Here is a 23,004-nt window from a genome sequence, read left to right as displayed (position 1 = left end):
GAGGGTTTTTTTTTAATGGATAATAATGGAATGGTAACCCCACCCGCGCTATCGGTATACACCGGCGGAGCACCAGTGAAGGATGATAGGTGAGGATGAAGTAGGTCAGTTAGCCCATCGTGACGAATTCAACAAGAATTGTTCACGATGGTTTCTAGGGGGAACCACGTAGAGGTCAACCTAATAGAAGTAAATCAACAGCGTCTCTCTTAAAATATCACCAAAGCTTAACTGCAGTTGCTAACCCTGCCAAGCATGGTAACTATTGGCAAAATCCCCCAAGGTAGATGCCTATATTCAGCAATGGACAGACGGCTGACATGATGATATTACATTGCTAAAATATTTTGCAAAATAGTGTAACGAAGTGAGTGAAATTTTACCACAAAAATTTGAGCGAATTGGAACATTGTTAGCACGACATTATTTTAAAACTATTTCAGTGAGGCCGGATTGCGTCTTGCAGTTATAACAGTTTATAGTATACATCCATCACTCCAGTTTTATATGTGGAGTGTCGAGAGACTGGCAAACAATCCGTCAGCGTATGATATTTTAGTTTACGGTAGAATATACGAGTATGCTTATGGGAAAAAATATCTGGAACGCTTTACAAAAGCAACCGACTTATAATAATTTGTGATAATCCACTCGATGTGGAGCCGGAATAGTTATTTTTTGGGTCTGGCAGTTCAATTGCTCTTAATATACTCTTATACCGTAGAGAGACTTTCCAAAGAGGGTTGACGTCAGGTAGGCTAGTCGTAAAACTATAAGCCTAAATCTTTCTGTAATATGGATAAAAACATATTACGCCGATCCCAAATAATAATTGGGATAAGGTTAGGAAGATGATGATCAGACAGAGACTTTGTACAAAAATCATCTAAATGAGTACCTCTGTCCCACTCGTGTTTCTGCTCTGAAGCAATTGTGCTTGTATTGTTGTGTTTTAGTTTGAAGGTATAGGATATGACAGTGAAATTACAGGATACAAAATCATAACACTGTAGAATTCGAGAATGGCAACGTATGAGGAGTACCATAAGTGTCACAGAGTATTCTATGATGTCCATGTTGCTTCAAATCTGGAGGCGATGGAACTTCCCATCGTATGGGTCGTCAGCCTATTTGCTATTCTAAGTCTTTTAAAAAGACCCAGTTAGATTGATTTCTTTGGAAAGCTTTATGGTAAACTATTAGTGATTTCGTAATTCTCCGTGTCCGTCAGCGTACACCATATGTGTAATAAGCATTCTATTTTTATCTTTTAAAAAAATGTCTTAATCTCGAGAACAAAGTTGCAGGATATAGTTAGTATGTTTGTACATAGTTTATTTGCTATGCTGCAAATATTTTACTGTGGGTAAATTTTGAATATTTGTAAATATTAATAAAAGATAAAAAGACATATAATGTCAAAAAGAGAGACTTACCAGCGTCAGTGAAAAATGCAGAGTGGCGACTGGGACTGGAAGGTACAGATGCGGACGCCGACGTGAGGAAAGCCCTCTTCACTTTGGTCCACTTAGAGGTGCGAGGAGTTCTGTGCTGGGGAGGACGAGCGCCCAGCTCCAGTGATCTCTGCTTGCGGAGCACTGGGTGCGAAGGTTCAGATTCTGAAGGGTGAAATCCTATCTTGAAATTGGAGGTAAAGGGGTACTTTTAATTTAGGATGGTATACAAGCTGACGGAAATCGTGGCTTATGAACATCATAGAATAAACTATGACGTCTGTAGTACTCTTCATGTGTTGCCATTTTTGAGGACTAACATGTTATATACTCACTAAATTCATTCATTTTAAACCAAAATGCATCATGCAAGCATAGCTGCTTGCCGGTAGAAGCACAAGTATTTGGAGATATGTTTGGATAGATTGAATTATTAACAATCAGGAGTGAATTCGTATACTTCATGATATCTGCAATTAGGTTTTATTATACATTGTAGAAATGTATTTTATACAGTATATAGTTTAGCTGTGTGGTCTCGAAATAGAATGGACCATCCTTCCTTTCTCGTAGGTACCGTAAGAGGCGATTAAGGGAATTTAATGTCATAGGGATGGGCAGTAGCGGACTCTACGCTACGCTCTTCAAACTCCATCAAAGCTCAATTGCGGTTGCCAAACCGCCTGCCAAACGTGGTAACTACTGGCAACACTTCCCTAATACGGGAAGGTCTATGTTCAACAGTGGACAATAAACGGCTGACGTGATGGTAATGATATATTTCGTGTAATTTGTGACTCTAAATAATGTTTTATTAACGATGAGGATGGTAGGGTACAGTGCGGTTTCAAAAATATTTCCTGCCATGAATTCTCAGGTTTTAGAATGAGCTCCCTGTCAAGGTTTTTGCAAGAATTTTCTTCAGGGTCGACAACGCGTAATACCCCTGGTATTGCAGGCGTTTATAGGCTACAGTAACCCGCTTATCATCAGACGGACCGTATGCTTGTTTGCCACTTCATATATGGTATAAAAAAATAATCCAACAACGAACTAGGCTCCTTAAACCACCATAAAATGCCATAATTATATATCCCCAATCTTTAAGTTATGTAGTTTAGAAAGGATATTTTAATTTATAATTTTATAGACTATGATTACCTGTATCAACTACTGTCAAAAGTCCACTTTATGAGAGGCTTATGTCCAGCAGTGGACAGTTGTAAATGTATAATTAATGATTATATATGTAATTTGTAACACCCTAATAGGGTTCATATAGAACACTGTTAATTAATGTACTCGTATTTAAAAACTTTATAATCACATAATGCACTAATAAACGATTAAAAAAATATTAAAAAAAAATTAAGTGTTTACCAAGTTCTTCTGATGATGGTATGGTGAGCGTCAGAGCTGGTGGTGCATCGCTGTCCCCACCATCACTAAACGATCTTCTTCTCATGGGCACCACGTCTGGAGAGCTTTTGGACCCTCTGGACTTCTTCTTGACAGAATCCCGATGTGTTTGGATGATATCACGCATCTTCACCCATGGACTCTTATGGAGTTTGTTTGGGGATGGTGAAGTTGAACTATCGTCCTGTTTAATTTAAAGATCCATTGAAATTACATTAATCAAATACTGATCACGTGATTTTTGTATGTACTTACATACAAAGTCACGTGATCTTGATTGAAAAATGTTATCCGACATTAATTGTTCTTTTTGTGGCAAATAGTTCACTTTCATTAATTCTGTGACTGACCCTGTATATAATACTAACTGTGTTCTGTGACTCCGCCCGCGTGAATTAGTACATAAAGCATCTTATATACTAAGTAAGGATATAACTAATTTTTTTTTTATATAACGGCAAATCAGCTGACGGCCCACCTAATGGAAAGTGGTAACCGTGGCCTATAGACATGAGAAATACCACGGACATAACAGAGTATACTGTTTCGCCCATGATACCCCCTATGCGTTGCCATTCCTGAGGACTCAGGTGTTATTCCTCTGTACCCTGTAAATTTACGCCATATCCCACCCTTCAAACCAAAACACAGCCATGCAAACACAACTGCTTTACGGTTGAAACACGAATGGAATAGAGGTACCCAAGCAAACGACTTTTGTACGTCTCCCTCTGGTAACTCAAATCCGTTCAGTAGTTTCGGTATGAAAGATTAATAAACATCTGTCCATTCTTACAAACTTTCATATTTATGATATTACTAACTTTTACCCGTGATTTTGTCTGCGTCACCGAGATATATTTACTGTCCGGGACAGAATGTAGTCTGTACACACAACAATAAATATACTCTGTTATGTCCATGGTAATGCTCATGTCTATAGGCGACGGTTACCACTTTTCATCAGGTGGGCCGTCAGCTTGTTTGTCATTCTAAGTTGTATAAAAAAAAAAAAGTCTATGTTGTTTTCCATTCCATATACTCTTAGTACGTGTAGACCAATTTTCATAAATAGATAGATAGATAGATACTCTTTATTGTTTCCTCCAAAAGATTACAATAGTAAACTTATTATAAATATAAACAATTACAAGAAATAATCACAATGAGACAACAATGGGCGACCTTATCGCTAAAAGCGATCTCTTCCAGGCAACCTTTGGATGGAGAGGAGTAATTGAGTAATTCATAGTGAATGGTTAAGTTGTTAAGGCGCTATAAGGTCGAACAAACAAACAAACACACTTTCACATTTATAATATTTCTGATATACATCTTATACATCAGCTATAAAAATATTTTTATGAAACTAAAAGAATTCGTAGAATATAAATAAAAAACATGTTTCTATAAATAATAAATGTTTTTCCTGGTTTTTTTCGTGATCGCAAGCGTCCATTACTGAGGAAAACAGTGCTGAGTGCTGTGTTGGTTGATATTTCTTAGCTATGAATCGAGTGGCGTAAGATTAATTTATATTTTTTTTTGACAACACAGGACGAGCATGCGGCTCACCTGATGGTAAGTGACTCCAACCGTCCATGATCACCCGCAACACCAGAGGTATTGCAGATGCGCTGCAGACCTTTTAAAAAAGGAATATGCTCTTTTCTTGAAGGTTATGTTGTCGTATCGGTTCGGAAATACCGCTGCTGGAAGTTGATTCCAAAGAGTGGTTGTGCGTGGAAGAAAGTGCCTTGAAAAACGCACGGTGGAGGACCGCCACTCGTTGGGATAAACTTGTATGTGATTTATAACGAGATGATTTTGTATAAAAGCTGTCTACTTGGGTACCTCTGTCCCAATCGTGTATCTGCCGTAAAACAGTCGCACTTGACGGCTATATTTCAGTTTGAAAGATGGGCTATGACAGTGATTACAGAGTGTAAGGCATAAAAACAGTTTATCAAAATATTAGTAAGGACTAACATTATAAATGCCTTTGTTTTTTTGTTTCTTGGCACCTTAAAGGCTTAAATCAGTTGTTATAAAATTTGATACACATTTACTATGTACGTATGGAGATGAACAGAGGCCTCTTTTAAACCAGGCTACTTTTTATTATCTCGACCAATTAACATATATCGGTCAGGTAGACGAAGCCGCGGGTAAAAGCTAGTGTAGTGACAAAATAGTTACCTGTACAGGTGCATGCAAAAACGTATTGTCATTCTCGTCGCATCTTAACACTCCGCTCTTACGGCACACCCCTGTTGGCAAATAGACTAAGTATAAAACGAGTATTTTAATATTTTTAAATAATTTATTTAAGTTATTATTATATTAGCTCCTTCATTTATCATTATTTCAGCTGTTAACTGTCCATTGCTGAACATAAGCCTTTCCTTTGAGGAGAGTTGCCAGTAGTTGCCAAGCTTGATAAGCTGGTTAGGGTTTTACAGATATTTTAAGATGGAAGTTGCTGCCCATCCTTCGACTAGAAGTTCCCTTAGTCGCTTTTACGACACTTACGGGAAAGGAAGATGATGCTAATTCTGTGCCAGGACCACATAAAGAGAGAGGAGAAAAGGATTGTTGGCAATGGGGACACTAGTCTCATTATCTTATATACGGAAGTCTCAATTATCGAGGTTAATTTTTATCGAAGTCACGACGATAGGTCAAGTGGCCTGATTTAATTCTTGTCTTTAATTCTCCACTAGTCCTGTCAACGTAAACTAATCGAGTATTGGGGATTACCATTCTCTGTTCATCCGTAACAAAGACCCCCAGCGGCATGGACTTCATGTGTTACAAGAATCAATGGATTGAAGTGATGATTATAACACCATAATAGATGAAGGAGAATAAGAAAATTGCTGTAAATTATTCACCCAATGTCTTTGATGATGTTTGTTTGTTTGTTTACCCACACATTAATTATCTAAACTGTACCAAATTTCAATTTTCGTTAACTATATACGGTGGGGGGAAAAGGGATTGTTAGTAATGGAGACTAAGAATCCCATTGCTAGCAATATATCCAACCAGGTCGACCTCCTCGCGGTTCCCCTTGGAAACTATCATGATTAATTCCTTATGAATTCATCATGATGGGCTAACTGGCCTGTTTTCATCCTCATCGATCACCATTCACTGGTGCCCCGCCAGCGTATCCCATTAGCGCAGGCGGGGTAACCACTCCATTTTCATCCAATAAAAAAAAACTATATACGATAGCTTTTAAATGGTTTATTATTGTTATATATATATATAATTATTAGGTTCAAATAGCTGTAAGCTACTTTAAAAAAATTAATAAATAAAATAAAGGACTCCTTTCTGGAAAATATGTATTGGCTAAATTACTTATATATAATCAATAATTGGCTAAATACAAATATTTACCAGAGTGAGACTTTGTACAAAATCTCTGTACAGTACCATGGTAATGCTCATGTCTATAGGCGACGTTTACCACTTTCCGTCAGGTGGGCCGTCAGCTTGTTTGCCATTCTAAGTTGCATAAAAAATAAAAAATCAACAAATGAAAAACTTCTCCTTTTTCGAAATTGGTTGAAAATAGACGCAAGTCCATCCGGTTATTTCTATAGTTAAAGAGATTACTAATTACCTGAGTCCATTCTTAATTCTTCACATGAAGAGTTTGGTGTCAGCGAGAGGGCGCTGCCGGGGGTGAGGCTGGCTGAATCCCTGGTGTCGGGATTGGGGAGGGTAGCTGATGACGGAGAAGATCCTGCCAAAGCGACCACCCCAATCATGGCTCCGGCGGCTACAGCACCCGCGGCGCCCCCTATCGTAGACGATGGCCATTGAGCTTTTTCCCATCTGAAAAGAAAAAAAAATGTTGACTGTAGTTATGTATCCAAATGATAAAATCATCGAAATATAAAGATTTAAGAGAGTTTCTAAATAAATTATGTTTATTTTAAAATAATTTCCAATAATTACATTATGCATAATTACATTTCTATTTTGCCAAAAGTTTACTGGTAGACAATGCTATATAGCATTAAGTTCGCCTTATATATATTTTGCCAGTAGTTGCCACGCTTGGTAGGTGGATTGACAACCGCAGTTAAGCTTTGGAGACGATTTAAGAGTAACACTGCTGGTCATCCCTCGTCCACAGGAAAGAAAAGGTGGCCTATTCTATGCCGGTACCACACGGTAATATAGTAAGTATATATATACTTGTGTGTGTATACATATATATACAGTGGTACCTCGATATACTAGTGCCCTAATATACGAATGTTTCGAGACACGAGCCGCCGAGCGAGCGATATTTTGCTTCGAGATGAGAGCAAGATTTGAGATACGGGGAATCGCACACTGCAACGTCGTACACGATTTCAACACGCGAGGTGGATGTTGGTGTCTAACAGTTTCTTCCATCTCAGGCTAACACTTAACAAAAACAACTGAGATGGTTTTTTGGAAGTTTTTTTTTATACAACTAAGAATAGCAAACAAGCTGACGGCCCACCTGATGGAAAGTGGTAACCGTCGCCTACAGACATGAGCAGTACCATGGACATAACAGAATATACTGTTTCTCCCATGATACCCCCCATGCGTTGCCATTCCTGAGAACTCAGGTGTTATTCCTCTGTACCCTTTAAATTTACGCCATATCCCACCCTTCAAACCGAAACACAGTACAGATTAATGGTATTTCAATTAATTTCAATAGGGAAAATTGCTTTGAGATATGAGCAATTTGACATAAGAGCAAAGTTACGGAACGAATTAAACTAGTATATCGAAGTACCACTGTATATAGTTATTACCTATATATCTAATTTGCTTTGACGTTTACTATGTGTGATTTATCTTGATCTATTCAGTATATTTATGTTTATGTATTATTTATGTATGTATTTATATTATATATGTATGTTTATGTATTGTAATCTTATTTTTGTATTTAAAACAGATAGTTTTGACGCAGTCTGGCGAAAAAAGACAGCTTCGTTTTTACGTCGAATACGCGGGAGTAGCAACAGTATCCTGAACATGTTTGTTAATAAATTGGATAGTCCTCTCGTGAAAATGCTCTCCGAGAGGACTAGATCATTATTAGTAATTAAGTATTAACATAGTTTTTAAGTACACTTACTAACAAGAATGGATCCCAGTTATCTAAAAATAAATAAATAAAATAACATAAATAAATAAAAAAAAATATTTTGCATTTACTGTGTCTGACTAGCGCCATCTACCTTTCTCTCTGTATTTATCCACTCTTTATGCCAGGTTGTCTGTAAGAGATTGCTTTTAGCGATAAGGCCGCCTTTTGTATATGCACATTCTGTATAAATACTCCTTGTATACATCTCTACTGTGCGCAATAAAGAGTTTATTATTATTATTATTATAGTTTTAATCGATTTCAGACTAATATTATTTAACAATATCAAATTATATAATACTTTATATAATAAGCCGAATTACAGTGATTGATATAAATCCAAAATTATCAATAACGATTCAATCTAATATCTATTTTTGGTTCGACCAATAAACCACAGAATACACCCACATCTAATCTATTTCAGTTTAAAGAATGGAAAAGCCAATGTTTTTTCGATGCTTTACGAAAACAATCCATTAGCAAATGCGCTAGTCAAGTCCTCCTGTCAATTTCACACAACTTTGCAATTAGAGGATTTGAGTTTTTTTTTTTATAACTTAGAATGGCAAACAAGCTGACGGTCCACCTGACGGAAAGTGATAACCGTCGCCTATAGACATGAGCAGTACCATGGACATAACAAAGTATACTGTTACGCTCATGATACCCCCCAATGCGTTGCCATTTCTGAGTGCTCGATAAACTTTCTATATCACCTTATTTGTGCCAAATTAATGAATGTATTTAGTGTCGAAACGATAAAATGAATAACAAAAAAATTCGAGACAATAACAATAGTAAAAAATGTGTCAAAACCAAAACGTTGTACCTACCATACCATACTATACAAAAAATAACGTAATATTTGTTTGTATTTTGTTTTTTTTTTTGTATTTATCACAAATTCTTTAACTTTAACATAAAATTTTCATTTTTTTTTATAATGTGATGGTAAATACAATTCTAACAGATGTAAATGTAATGTAATTGTAATTAACTAGCTGTATTCCGCAACTTTCCCCTCGTGAATTAGTAGGTAAGATATCATATGCGCTAGGCTAAGATATAATCTACGCGTGTACCAAATTTCATTCAAATACATTTAGTAGTTTTTGCGTGAAAGAGTAACAAACATACACCCATACATTAGAAACTTTTGCATCTGCTATACTAATAAGATTCTTCGATTGCTCCCGCTATATATTTTTTTTTAAATGGATGATAATGGAATGGTAACCCCACCTGCGCTATATATACACCGGCGGGGCACCAGTGAAGGATGATAGGTGAGGATGAAGCAGGTCAGTTAGCCCATCGTGACGAATTCAACAAGAATTGTTCACGATGGTTTCCAGGGGGAACCACGTGGAGGTCGACCTAATAAGGTATATTGCTAGCAATGGGGCTGTCAAACTCCATTGCTAACAATCCTTTTCCGCTCTCGCTATGTTAGCTTACTAGATACCTTTTGAAATGTCTTTTTAAGATTTCTAAATTATAATGTATAGGTAGAGAGGTAAAACTAGAGAGACTTTGTACAAAAATCGTTTGCTTGGCCACTTCTGTCCCATTCGTGTTTCTACCTTGATGTGGGATATGGGAGTGAATTTACAGGGTACAGATGAATAACACCTGAGTCCTCAGGAATGGCAACGCATGGGGGGTATCATGGGCGAAACAGTATACTCTGTTATGTCCATGGTACTGCTCATGTCTATAGACGACGGTTACCACTTTCCATCAGGTGGGCCGTCAGCTTGTTTGTCATTCTAAGTTGTATAAAAAAATGTATTTATCACCTGGACTGGAATGGACTTGGGTATTCTTACATCATTATACCAATTTTTACGGAATTCGAAATTGAGTTATCTATATCTTCTATAATAATAAATCTGTAGAGAGGTCAATTCTGTACATGAAATATATTTCCAAAATAACTATCAAGCGGTGATTAGTGATCGATACTGATGCCAAAAATGCAATCAGTATAATTTTTGTCTGTCTGTCTGTATGTTCGTTGTAGAAACGAAAACTACTCGACGGATTTTAACGAAACATGGTACAATTATTTTTCATACTCCTGGGCAGGTTATAGTGTACTTTTCATCACGCTACGATCAATAGGAGCAGAGCAGTGAAGAAAAATGTGTCTGTTACATCAAAACCACTGAACCGTGAGGAAGGACATAGGCTACTTATTTTACGAAAAACGACGGAAACGCGGACGAAGTCGCGGGGAACAGCTAGTTAAAAATAAAATTTAATCATATATGTGATAATTCGTAAGGAAGTTTGAATGTTTGTCACGCTAAAACGGCTCATGTACACGGACAGAACCACGGGAAATATTAGGTAAATTTTTTTATTAAAAGTTTACTGCCCGGCCTGATTTCACACGGGTTTATTATTTTCACTTTTCCAAACGATTTTTCTAAGAGTTTTTTAATACAAACAATACAAAAAGAATTAGTCAAATAGATACATAGCCATTCTGAAGTGATGTGCTTACATACATACATATATTTGAAAATTAATTTGTATTTATATAGCATTAAGGGTCGGCAACGTGTTCGTAACACTCCTAGTGTTGCAGACGTCTATAGGCTACAGTGACCATTTACCATCAGACGGGCTGTATGCTTGTTTATTGACTTCGTGGTATAAAAAATATACTGACCTAAATGCTGCTTTCACTCTTGTCCATTTGGAAACTTTGGATTTTTCCACTTCCTTGGAGAATAATCCATCGGAGCGTCTCCGTAATGGAGTGCCTGGGGGCGCGTCGCTGTCCTCACCGCCGGTTGACCTTGACCTTTGCTTTCTAAGTAGTGTACTCCCAAACCTGGAGTGACCTTTCCACTTCGACCCTGATCTCTTCACGCTCCGACCACTGGCCATTAACGAATCGAACACGGCTTGACCGTATTCACATTCTATTTCAGAGTCCAAAGCCTCATTTATCAACTCCAACTCCTTCCCTTCTATTCTCAATCTCTCGTTTTCCATATCTATTCTTTTATGAGCATTGTGAAGATTCTTGAGATGGTTCACATCCCTTAGTCTTTTGAGTAGACGTGAATTGTGTTCCTTCAACGTGACAAATTGGTTCAGAAGCTCTAGCAACTTTTCCAACTGATCTATCGCATCTACTGTGTCTTTAGTTCGCATCGCTAGTTCTTTGCCCCGTATCGAGGCGGGGTCATCCCGATCCTTTAACCTTTGGAGCATGCTTTCGCATAATGCTTCTGGATCAGGTAGGTCTCCTTCAGGGAATCTTCGGTAGTCGTACGACGTTACACCAGCAGTGCACGGAGAAACTTCAGGGTCCGAAGTGGTCTGAGAAGACTTCACAGACAAGGAAGCAGGTGGCTCCCCCCTTCTTCTCTTATGCAAAGATGTGCCGCTCGGTGGGAGTTCGGACAAGTCTTTTGGCATATCTTGGCGGCGTTGTTTGTCGTCAGTGTAGACGTCGATGGCGTCACTGCTTTCTTTTGGTGACGTCATGTTGCAACTGGGTGTTATCTATTTATAAGTGAAAATAAACGCACGTGCAAACGTTCACCACTGGCGAGACGATGGGACGATATTTAGAGGAATGCATACTTGTATTTTACTTATCTATCCCAAAAAAAAAAAAGGAATTTATATAATAAATATCATAATTTTTAAAACTAGAAGATAATGTAAATAAAATACTTAATCCACGGATAATGCAGTAATATTCACTATACATATGTATTTTACGTTACGTAAAACACCACATACACGACACGATTGTGTTTATACATTCACGTATAAAATTTACACATTCCAACGCACATTTTGTACATTCTAACGATAAAATTAAAGCTTTCAAATGTTTCTTTTTTTTTTTTGTAATATCTATTATAAACAATTTTTAATTCACATACTATATAACACAAGTAAATAAATAATATAAACAGTTATTGTGAATTGTGTCCGTTTGTATGGTATGTTTAAAGATTTTTTTTTTTTTTGAGGAAATAATCGTGCCGCCCAAGTGTGCGCGCGCGCACCGTTCTCGGGCGGGCGGTCGGCCACTGAGTCTCGATTGTCGACGGAAGCTAACGATGTGCTCCGAACACGTATTTTTAACTTCGACATTTTATATTTACACACATGGGAAACACGACTTTAACCACAAGCGTCAAGGCAGACAATGCCGCAGGTCTAAGTTTGTTGGACAAATACTTTCATAATGCTAAGACATGGTTTCAAGACTGGAAGCCCATTAACCTATTTATTTAAAAAGGGAATAAATGTTGAGGGGGGAGAGGGGTTCACTCGAAAATTGGTTAAGATAAATTCGTTTATGTAAATGATAGAAAAAATTTAAGGAAAAAATTTAAGTAATTAAATGTATCCAATATAAATTATGTACAATAAAGATTTTTAATAAAGATATTTGAATAATGCTTGACTGCGGTTGCCAACCCGCCTGCCAAGCGTGTCTATTATTGGCAAAACTCCCCTTCAAAAGAAGGCCTATGTTCAGCAGTGGACAGTTAAGGGCTAATATTATTATTAGTAGTCGGGAAACATGGACAATGACGCAAAAGGAAAAAAAGATGCTTGAGGCATTCGAAATGTGGACATGGAGGAGAATGGAGAGGATAAGCTGAACAGAAAAAGTAACGAGTGAGGAAGTCCTGAAAAACGTGAATGAGAAACGAACTTTAATGGAAACAATAGAGAATAGAAGAGGCAAAATGCTGGGCCATCTTATACGACATAACGATTTTTTAAAGAGCATAGTAGAAGGAAAAATAGAGGGCAAAAGAGGAAGAGAGGTAGAAGAGAGAGGTACAGAGTAATAACACCTGAGTCCTCAGGAATAGCAACGCATTGGGAGTATCATGGGCGAAACAGTATACTCTGTTATGTCCACGGTACTGCTCATGTCTATAGGCGACAGTTACATCTTTCCATCAGGTGGGCCGTCAGCTTGTTTGTCATTCTAAGTTGCATAAAAAATAATACTGATTAAACAATAACATGAAAACTTATTTGGGCAAAAATGGTTTATTTTCTTTTTAATAGAAGACAGTAACAATCGCCTTTTAAATCTAGATGTATGTCACAATATGACATGTAAAACAATGGAGTGTTGATGAGTGAGTTATGGTGTCTAAAATGTTTCTGTGATTTTTTTACGTAACAAAATTATTGTGTACTGACAGCTTAATGGTATGAATTGCTTTTGAATTTATTTTTATTTTTTCTATACCACATAGGTGGCAAATAGACATGTAAGTGGTCACCGTAGCTTATGAATTTCTGCAATACTCGTATCAGGGGAATTACAATAGAAATATATATAGATATATATTTTTTTTATGGGGTGAAAATGGAATGGTACTCCCGCATGTACTTTCAGCACATACTGACGGGATACCAGTGAATGATGACAGGTGAGGATGACAGCAGATCAGTTTTCCCATCATGTTGAATTTACCGGAAATTAATCATGGTTTCCAGGGGAAACCACTTGGAAATCGACCTGATAGTGTATATTGTTAGCAATAGGGCTGTTAAACCCTAATAATCCCTACTTTAGGGGGAGGGATTGTTAATAATAGAGACTAAAGGCCCCATTGCTACCAATATACCCAACCAGGTCGGCCTCCACGTGGTCCTCCCTGGAATCCATTGCTGAATTTCAGGTGTATTCATGACGATAGGCTAACTGATCTGTCTTTTCATCCTCACCTATAATTTCTCATTGTTGTCCGGCCAGTGTAAACCGATAGCGCAGACGGGGTTACCATTCCATCATCACTCATTAAAAAAAAATCAATTCTGTCCTCCCAATATATATTGTGCCCACGTCTAGTATCTCGTGTAATCATGAATTGAAATCGATCCAGCAGTTTATTATTTCAACCATTAATTACTGAAGATTAGCCTTCCTCATAAGGGTGTTTTGCCACTAGTTGCCACGCTTAGCAGGCGGATTGGCAACCGCAGTTAGGATTTTATAGATGTTTTAAGAGGGACGCTGCTGCCCATCCCTCGCCCTCCCTTAATCGCCTCTTACGACACCCACGGGAAAGGGCTGGTCTATTCTATGCCAGGACCCACACTCCAGCAGTTAGTACCTATTAAACAATAAGGTGAGTTGAGGATTGGTGTGTTGCAGCTGTGGTATGGAACAAGAGGGGGATAAGAAGAAACTGAACGATGACCTGGTCGTGTTTATGCGTAAAAGGAGCGAGACGGAAGAGCCGCGATACTCGGCTCGCCTCCACGCCTATGTCGATTTACATCGAAAGTATGGGACTCTAAGCTTTTTATTATATTTATGATTTGGTTTACAGCTATTGGCCACAGATGGCGTTTACAACTTCACCGGACGCGTAGAGGAGCGAGTGCAGAGGGCGTTCTAAGCCCGCGAGAGGGGATGCGACGAAGTGTCGACTCTTATCGATGGTTTTTTTTAATGAGTGAAAATAGAGTAATAATCTTGCTTGAGCTATTGGTATATGCTGTCAGGTTACCCGTGAAAAGGATGGGTGAGGTTACTTAGCCCATTGGGATGAATTCATATTGAATTAACTACGATGGTTTCCAAGAGGATTCACGTGGAGGTCGCCCTATTGCTATTAATATACCGTATATTAATAGCAATAGGGCAGGGGAGGAGATTTTTAGTAATGGGGAGGTTAGTCCCCATTGCTATCAATATACCCTATTAGATCGACATCTACGCGGTTCCCCCTGATAAACTAACGTGACTAATTTATTGTGAGGAATGATTGGTAAAGGTGAAAAGGCAGGTCAGTTAGTCCACAGTGACGATTTTAAAGATAAATTGATCACGATGATTTCCAAGGGGAACCGCGTGAAGGTCGAACTGATAAGGTATATTTATAGCAATGGAGGCTAATCTTCCCATTACTAACAATCCCCCTTCTTTTTACCTCTACTGGTACTCCGCCAGTGTATACCGATAGCGCAGGCGGGGTTACTATTCCATTATCATCCATAAAAAAGGGAGTTACCATGCCATTTTCACCATTAAAAAAAAACAGCAATAGGGCTATTATATCCCATTATTGACATTGTTTATAATACAAATTTATATTTTGTTCTTTTAAATTGCCAATCTGTATACTTTACAACTTAATTGTACAGATCTTGTACAGTAATAATAGACTTATTTAGATCCGTATGAATAATTGCTATTTGGTATGCGCAGGCGCAGTCGAGCGGCGGCCGCGCGGCGTCGTTCCGAACATTTTTACCAACAAAGAATATCGTCGTCGAGAAAGAAGACAGCTAATGAACAGAGAGAGAAAACTATAGATAACTGGTTAGCGTTCTTGAATCCACTATCAATTTAGCTCAAGGGGTCCACTTTGTTTGTATTTGTTAGTATACATCTACATCTAAATCTAAACTAATATTATAAAGAAAAAAAAAATTGTATTTTTGTGTGTATGTATGTTTGTAATGAATAAACTTAAAAATTACTTTGCCGATTTCAAAAATTCCTTCACTATTAGAAAGCTACATTCACCCTCTGTAACATAACATAGGCTATATTTCTTGCTAGAAAAGATTAGCGATCCTTACTTAAAACTTTAGTAACGTAACTCGAGGTGTAATAAAATGTTATAAAATATCTTTCGTCGCGTGCGCTGCGGAAACTATTGGTGATAGAACAATAGTATGTTTTACAATATTGAAGAAAATATCAATAACTACAAAAAACTTCGTCGTTATGCCACAATAACCACATAAAATGTTGTAAAAAAATCCACCCGTGCGAAGCTGGGACGGGACGCTAGTACAATATATGTATGTATGGGTTTATTTGCCGGTTTTACTATGTGGATACTAGGCGTCTTTTAAATTATTTTTTTGATAAACAAAAATAATTTAAAACACCTTTTATCAGAACAGAGTTTAATGAACTCTGTTTAATGATTAAATATTGTTTAGTTGATGTAATCATGTGTCATTATATTTGTATATTGGAAAGTTACTTGTAATTTTGTTACACCTTTAAGATGGCCGCCTTACTTCATCATCATCTTATCAGCTTTTAACTGTCCACTGCTGAACATAAGCCTCCCCTAGGGGGGTTTTGCTAGTAGTTGCCATGCTTGGCAGGCGGATTGGCAATGGCTTTGGTAATATTTTAAGAGGGACCCTGCTATCCATCATTTGTCCTTCCTTATTCACCTCTTCAAACACCCACAGGAAATGACGATATGGCCTTTTCTATGCCGGGAACACATGACACTTTACATATTTTTTTTTAATTACATTTACAAACATTAAACATGCGGCCCACCTCATGGTATGCGTTTATCATAGCCTACGAACATTTGCAATACCAGGGACGTTACGCATGTATTGTCGACCCTGACGAAACCTCTTTACCCCTTGTGAAACTTCATTAGTGTTCGTGGGAGGTAGCATCTTTGAAATCACTCAATTTACAAGCGTGAATTCACAGGGTACAGAGGAATAACACCTGAGTCCTCAGGAATGGCAACGCATGGGGGGGTATCATAGGCGAAACAGTATATTCTGTTATGTCCACGGTACTGCTCATGTCTATAGGCGACGGTTACCACTTTCCATCAGATGGACCGTCAGCTTGTTTGCCATTCTAAGTAGTTTAAAAAGAAACGATAATTTCATATGTAAGGACCTAATATATACTTCTTTATTAACAGCGCCTCCCCCCCTCCCTCCCATCCCCACCAACAGAGACTTGACAGTATCGCCATGAAAAAGTCTGCATTGCTATCAGTCTCAAAAATAGGTCAGATCGTCTTGGGGGCGAGGAACGCGGTCACTTAAGTTTAGTACAATTCTGAGCCTACTTAATTATTAATAAATAAAGCCGGTCAGCTGCGAGTTGAACTCACACACACGAAGGTTCCGCACTTATATAGATATAGAATAAAGTAACTTTTATTGCATTACTTATACGCAACAGACATCCAATTGTTATTAATATTGGTCTATAATTTTTTATTTTGGACCTAAATTTTGGTTTAAGAATTGGACCGCATAATGCAATTCTGGTTAGAAATAACGTTTAAATTTTCCTATAATATTCACATATACCTTTATAAATTAACAGGAAGTTTAAAATAACCTAAACAAATAAATAATGAAAACTATTGGGTATTATAAAGATAGAGTGCACGTATGTGTAGGTGTGCGTGTACATGGGTGTGCCGTGCGTGCGTGTGTGTGGGCGTGCGTGTGTCGCTGTGATATTGTAACACACATAGTAGATATTTCACATAGAACACCATACCTAGAAATTAGAGTGTAATACCTCCATATCCAATGATTTGTTTCGGTGTACTGTAATATTTTCTATTATTTTTAAGGGCCGACATGCCAAAGACCGCGCTAAGATCCGCTTGTGGAATATTCCGGTTAGTACCGTACTAAAGCTCGTTAACAAACCCTCACCATAGTCTAGTTTAATTAAATTTAATATAAGGTAACCAAGTTATGTTGGTATTTTTTTTTATGGGTGATAATGGAATGGTAACCCCGCCCGCGCTAACGGGATACGCTGGCGGAGCACCAGTGAAGGGTGATAGATGAGAATGAAAACAGGCCAGTTAGCCCATCATGATGAATTCATCGGGAATTAACCATAATAGTTTCCAGGGGGAACTGCGAGAAGGTAGACTTGGTTGGGTATATTGCTAGCAATGGGATTCTCAGTCTCCATTACTAACAATCCCTTTTCCCCCCATAAGTTATATTGGTATTCAAACTCTCTAAATGAAATTATTAACAAATGTATACGTTAAATCGGTTGATCAATTTTTGATGAGTGTTTGACTGTCTTATGGTTAGATCAATTAAGTGTATTAAATGATTTTTTTGTCCACATTTTGATTAAGTTATGTTGAGACAGACTGTACTTATATTTTACTTACTTATTTGGTAAGCCTATTATTCCTGTTGTCGGTCTGTAAAGTTTACACGAAATATACAGAAATATTTAATGATATAAAAGCAAATGAAAACTTTTTTTATTAAAAAAATAAATAAAAAGAAAAGAATATTAAAAATAATACTCCCAATATATGAATTCTTATTCAACAATAATTAAAAAATAATAATGAATAACTTTACAATTGGCTTACTGAGAAATATTATTACTCACTTGAAGACTATTTTAATGTACAATTTTAAGGACAAGTACCAAAATTAAATATTTGTACGCCACACGGTTGAATGCTTTTTTTTTTAATATTAAATACTACTAATGTAATAACCTGTATTCAAGCAAATAAAGTCATCATTCATTTATTAAATAAAATATTATTTTTGTTTATGTCCTTATACTTTGTTGTTATCTATTTTGAAAAATTAAAATAATTTTTTAAATTGTTTCAGTGATAGTTCTGAGATGAATGAAAAATGTATGAATAGAAGGTATGTATGTAGTTTTAACTTTCGTAATCTTGCATTTTGTATGGTTTATAATAAACGGGAATTAACACGATCTTTTAAATGAATTGTGGTAATTTACCTGTATTATCACAACGTTTCAACCGTGTTACTCCGGCCGTGGTTAGGACTAGACTGATGGGGCGCTGTCATGTGTCCGCTTCCGTGGCAGAAGTATTTTCTACTACCCACTCATTGTCCCCCATCACACAATTTACTTAAATGATTGCGCTAGTTTCTCTTTCTAATATTTTTTTTTTATACAACTTAGAATGGCAAACAAGCTGCCGGACCACCTGATGGAAAGTGGTAACCGTCGCCATATGTAAGCAGTTAAAATTACTAATATACAAATATATTAAATAGGCGGGAATAGGATTGTTAGTAATGAGGTTTAGTAGCCCCATTGCTAGCAATGTACCCTCTCAGGTCAACCTCTACGCGGTTTCCCCTGGAAACCATCATGGTATCCCGTTAGCGCAGGCGGGGTTACCATACCATTTTCAATCATCAAAAAAAAAAATCCATTCATCATTACAAATTGTCGCGTTTATAATATTAACCAGCTTTTTCCCGCGTCTTTGTCCGCGTGACCGGGATATATTTACTGACTGGGATAAATGTAGCTTAAATCCTTCTTTATCCCATATAGTGTCTCGTATATTAAATTTCACAGTGATTCGCTTAGCCGTCAAGACACTATAAGGTAATAAACAAACACACTTTCACATTTATAATATTAATTAGATAGTTTTATGTACCTTTACTGTCTGTAATGCAACAATGTGCCGTATGCTCTTGGCATAGAATAGGCCCTTCTATCTCATTGGTGCCGTAAGAGGCAACTAAGGAAATCTAATGGTCGAGGGATGAGCAGCAGCGTCCTTCTTAAAACGACACCAAAGCTAAACTTTGGATGCCAACTCGTCTGCCAACCGTGGCAACTACTGGAAAAACACTCAATAGGGTAGAGGCCTATGTTCAACAGTGGGCAGTTAACGGCTGATATGGTATAATAATGAATCTTTTTTTTTTATACAACTTAGAATGGCAAACAAGCTGACGGCCCACCTGATGGAAAGTGGTAACCGTCGCCTATAGATATGAGCAGTACCGTGGACATAACAGAGTATACTGTTTCGCCCATGATACCCCCCCATGCGTTGCCATTCCTGAGGACTCGGGTGTTATTCCTCTGTACCCAGTAAATTCACGCCATATCCCACCCTTCAAATCGAAACACAGCCATGCAAACAACTGCTTCACGGTTGAAACACGAATGGGACAGACGCACCCAAGCAATCGACTTTTGTAGTCTCCCTCTGGTATAAAATTATTTAAATTTAAAATCTATGTAAGTATCTATATATACAGAATATTTGGTAATACAAAGATATTTTGTAGGATTTTTTTAAACCCTATTAATGAATACTAACACCAGTTTTAAGAAATCATCTATCAGCCTTTAACTGTCCAGTGCTGAACATAAGCCTTCCCAATAGTTGCCACGTTTGGCAGGCAGGTTGTCAACCGTACTTAAGATTTAGAAATGTTTTAAGAGGGACGCTGCTGGTCACTCCTCGCCCTTCCTTAGTCGCCTCTTACGACACCCAACTACTGTTTACTGTATATACATTCAGGTAAAATATAGTTTATTATTCACAGGCGTGGAGGCGAAAAAATGCAGGGACGTAAAGGTTCACTCTCAAGGTCGCGGTCTGAACCGTCGGACAGGTGCAGCCGGCGGAGGCGGCACCGACGGAGTGTATTTTCTTTTGCTTTATTTGCGCTTTAAAATTGGATCCAGTTATGTAGAATTCAGACACATTACCTAGGATCTTTTTAATGGATGATAATGGAATGGTAACCCCAACCGCGCTATCAGTATACACTGGTAAGGCACCAGTGAGGGATGATAAATGAAGATGAAGCAGGTCAGTTAGCCCATCGTGACGAATTCAAAAAGAATTGTTCACGATTGTTTCCAGGGGGAATCAAGTGGAGGTAGATCTAATAGGGCATATTGTTAGTAATGGGGCTGACAAACTCCATTGCTAACAATCCCTTCTCCCCACATTACCTGGGATATCCATACGAGATCACTTTGTACAAAAGTAATTTGGTTAGGTATCCCAATAACACATGTGTTTCTGTCATTAAACAACTGGGCTTGGATGGCTATGTGGTTATGTTTCAGTTTGAATGATGGGATATGATAGTGAAATTGCGGGGTACAGAGACATAACACCATCGTCTTCATGGAATGGCAACTCATGAAGCATACTGACTGCATCACGGTGTATTCTGTGAAGTCTACGCTGCCGCAGTGCATGTCTAACGAATACCACTTTCCATCAGATAGGCCGTTAGCTTCTTTCATTCCAAGTTGCTTCATTTAGTCCTAGTATTAGTTGTTTCGTCACTATTTCTTATAGCAGACATTGTTAGGTCTATGTTTGTTAGTAAATAAAAAATAGTTTAAAAAATATACAATCATATTTTGCAGCGTTGCGGGCGTCGCCGACGTCGCTGCAGCTGTCGTCGGCGTCGTCGTCACAGCTCTCGACGTCGTCGTCGTCGCAGTCGCAGTCGCAAACGTCGTCGCAGCTGCCGTCGCAAGAGACGGTGCTGTTGTCGACGCTAAACACGAGTACTTTACAACACTTTCACCAATATAAAATCATAATTTACACCTAACAATGAAATGTTTACTACTATTACGGCTTTATTCTGAAAGGAGGTCAGTACATTGTACTAATTTGACCGTCACAGTAATATAAGGTTTCTCAAACTTACAGTTTCATGTGCCAATATTAGGATTTACAGACATGTCTAAAATACTGACTATTGTTAAAGCAAATAAAACATTTTATTAAAAAAGAAGTAAAAAAGAGCAATGTACATCTTTTTAATATCAGCTTGAAGAGTTTGCTCTTTGGAGAATTTCGTCCGTTATGCTTGTTATACGTGCAAATCTGCCAAGCTGCTGCTGTCACGTCAATTTTGTCACATACCCCCTATAGTTAACAGATGTACCCTAAGTGATACGCTTACTCTAGTTTGAGAAATCCAGCAAAATATATTGCAACTGAACAGAGACCTTTAATTCTATGCACGACCATGATATTTTCACCATTATCAGCATATGTCATTTTTAAAACTTCTTTGTACAATTGTACCAACTACTTTGCTATTTTATCGTGACGGTAAAATCGTATAATATTGTTTCGTGCTATGAGAAATTATAAAAGTGTCCATCCGACAATTTGAAATCTTTGCATTTGTTTTGAATGCAATCTCTATAAAATTATCTTTAATTTTTTAAAACCTATATATTCAAAATCGTATTGCTAGAAAATGGCAGAGAACATTAGAATATTATTGTTGACTATTATGTATCTATTTAGAATTAAATTATTGGATTGTCTTGTTATCCTCTGTTAGCATATCATTACGCCATTCGTAGTTTTTGTCGTCTATTGTTTTGTCCAATTCTATTTTTGTAATGTATTTGTGATGTCTTTTAAAATTTTGGAATAAATTGATGTTGATTAAATTTATAGTAATATTATTTACTTACTTTAGTAGCTTATTGCCATGGGGTCTCGGCATAGAATGGGCCACCGTTTCCTATCACGAGGGGTCGTAAGAGGCGATTAAGGGAACTTAAACGAGTGATGGGAAACAGCGTTCCTTTTAAAACATCTACCTGCCAAGCGTGGCAACTACTGGCAAAACTCCCAATAGAGTTGCTTATGTTCAGCAGTAGAGAGTTAACGGCTGATATCATTAGGTGAGCAGAAGAATGGACTGAATGGTCAAGAGCCGTGTATTGTGGATATCCTGATTACATTGGGTAAAACAGCAAGTGAGTTTTCGGTGAACTTTTTTAATTGCGAGTATTCTAAAAAGTTGATATTGCCAGAAAGTATTAACCATTCCTTTTATTGGGACTCGAAGTTGAAAGCCAAGTTGAAGCATCTATTGATACTGGACAGGTGTCACACTCCTTGAAAATAACCCCATTATATATTATGAAACAAGTAATACTGGTAGCAGTCAAGCTGAAGATTTATTGACGACAGAAATTGATAAGCAATCTTTATAGATATTCCCATAAACATTCTAGTTACTTCACGGCATTCTTGCTAATGTACTGTATCTTTATAATATAAAAGATGATGTGTTTATCTTACAGTATCTGAAGCGTGTTTATATTGGTTATCTTTATACGCAATATTTACCTTGAACCACGCATGCGTTGACGAGTTCAAGTCAAAAATCATACTCCATGCAGTCCATCAGTTTGTTTGTCATTCTATATGCCATAAAATCTGCGTCTGCGTTTTCGGCGTATGATGGTGAAGAATAAGAGATGAAAGGTGAGGATGAAAGTGGATCAATTGAGCCATTGTGTCAAATTCCCCGAAAATTAACTAAGATTGTTTCCAGAGAGAATCATATGGAAGTCGATCTGGTAGAGTATATTACTAACGATTGAGCTTTTAAATCTCT

General features: G+C 37.5%; 2 protein-coding genes across 3 annotated transcripts in view; one reads left to right on the top strand and one right to left on the bottom strand.

Moving 5' to 3' along the window:
• Window positions 1-12,307, bottom strand: part of LOC113519086 (uncharacterized) — a 56,121-nt gene extending 43,814 nt beyond the window's left edge. The window contains 5 exon segments of the mRNA XM_052902178.1: window positions 1,437-1,619; window positions 2,835-3,057; window positions 5,073-5,143; window positions 6,508-6,722; window positions 10,709-12,307. Coding sequence (XP_052758138.1) covers window positions 1,437-1,619; window positions 2,835-3,057; window positions 5,073-5,143; window positions 6,508-6,722; window positions 10,709-11,535 — 1,519 coding nt within the window. The 5' untranslated portion in view covers window positions 11,536-12,307.
• An 844-nt stretch (window positions 12,308-13,151) lies between these two features.
• LOC113518972 (protamine-like) lies at window positions 13,152-21,974 on the top strand. 2 transcript variants are annotated; one of them, XM_031914732.2, is made up of 7 exons: window positions 13,152-13,239; window positions 14,192-14,323; window positions 15,251-15,364; window positions 17,409-17,456; window positions 18,436-18,474; window positions 20,155-20,254; window positions 20,996-21,974. In XM_031914732.2, the coding sequence occupies exons 2-7, from the start codon at window positions 14,199-14,201 to the stop codon at window positions 21,131-21,133; spliced, it is 564 nt and encodes a 187-aa protein (XP_031770592.1). In that variant the 5' UTR covers window positions 13,152-13,239; window positions 14,192-14,198; the 3' UTR covers window positions 21,134-21,974. The 2 variants fall into 2 exon arrangements, with proteins under 2 accessions (XP_031770592.1, XP_031770594.1); XM_031914734.2 differs by lacking the exon at window positions 18,436-18,474.
• The last annotated feature ends 1,030 nt before the right edge of the window (window positions 21,975-23,004 follow it).

This window comes from Galleria mellonella, unplaced genomic scaffold (genome assembly GCF_026898425.1).
Source record: "Galleria mellonella isolate WM207_F2 unplaced genomic scaffold, CSIRO_AGI_GalMel_v1 utg874, whole genome shotgun sequence".
NCBI classification, from domain to species: Eukaryota; Metazoa; Arthropoda; class Insecta; order Lepidoptera; family Pyralidae; genus Galleria; species Galleria mellonella.
Note: the sequence above shows the minus strand (reverse complement) of the source record. Positions and strands in the feature narration are given on the sequence as shown.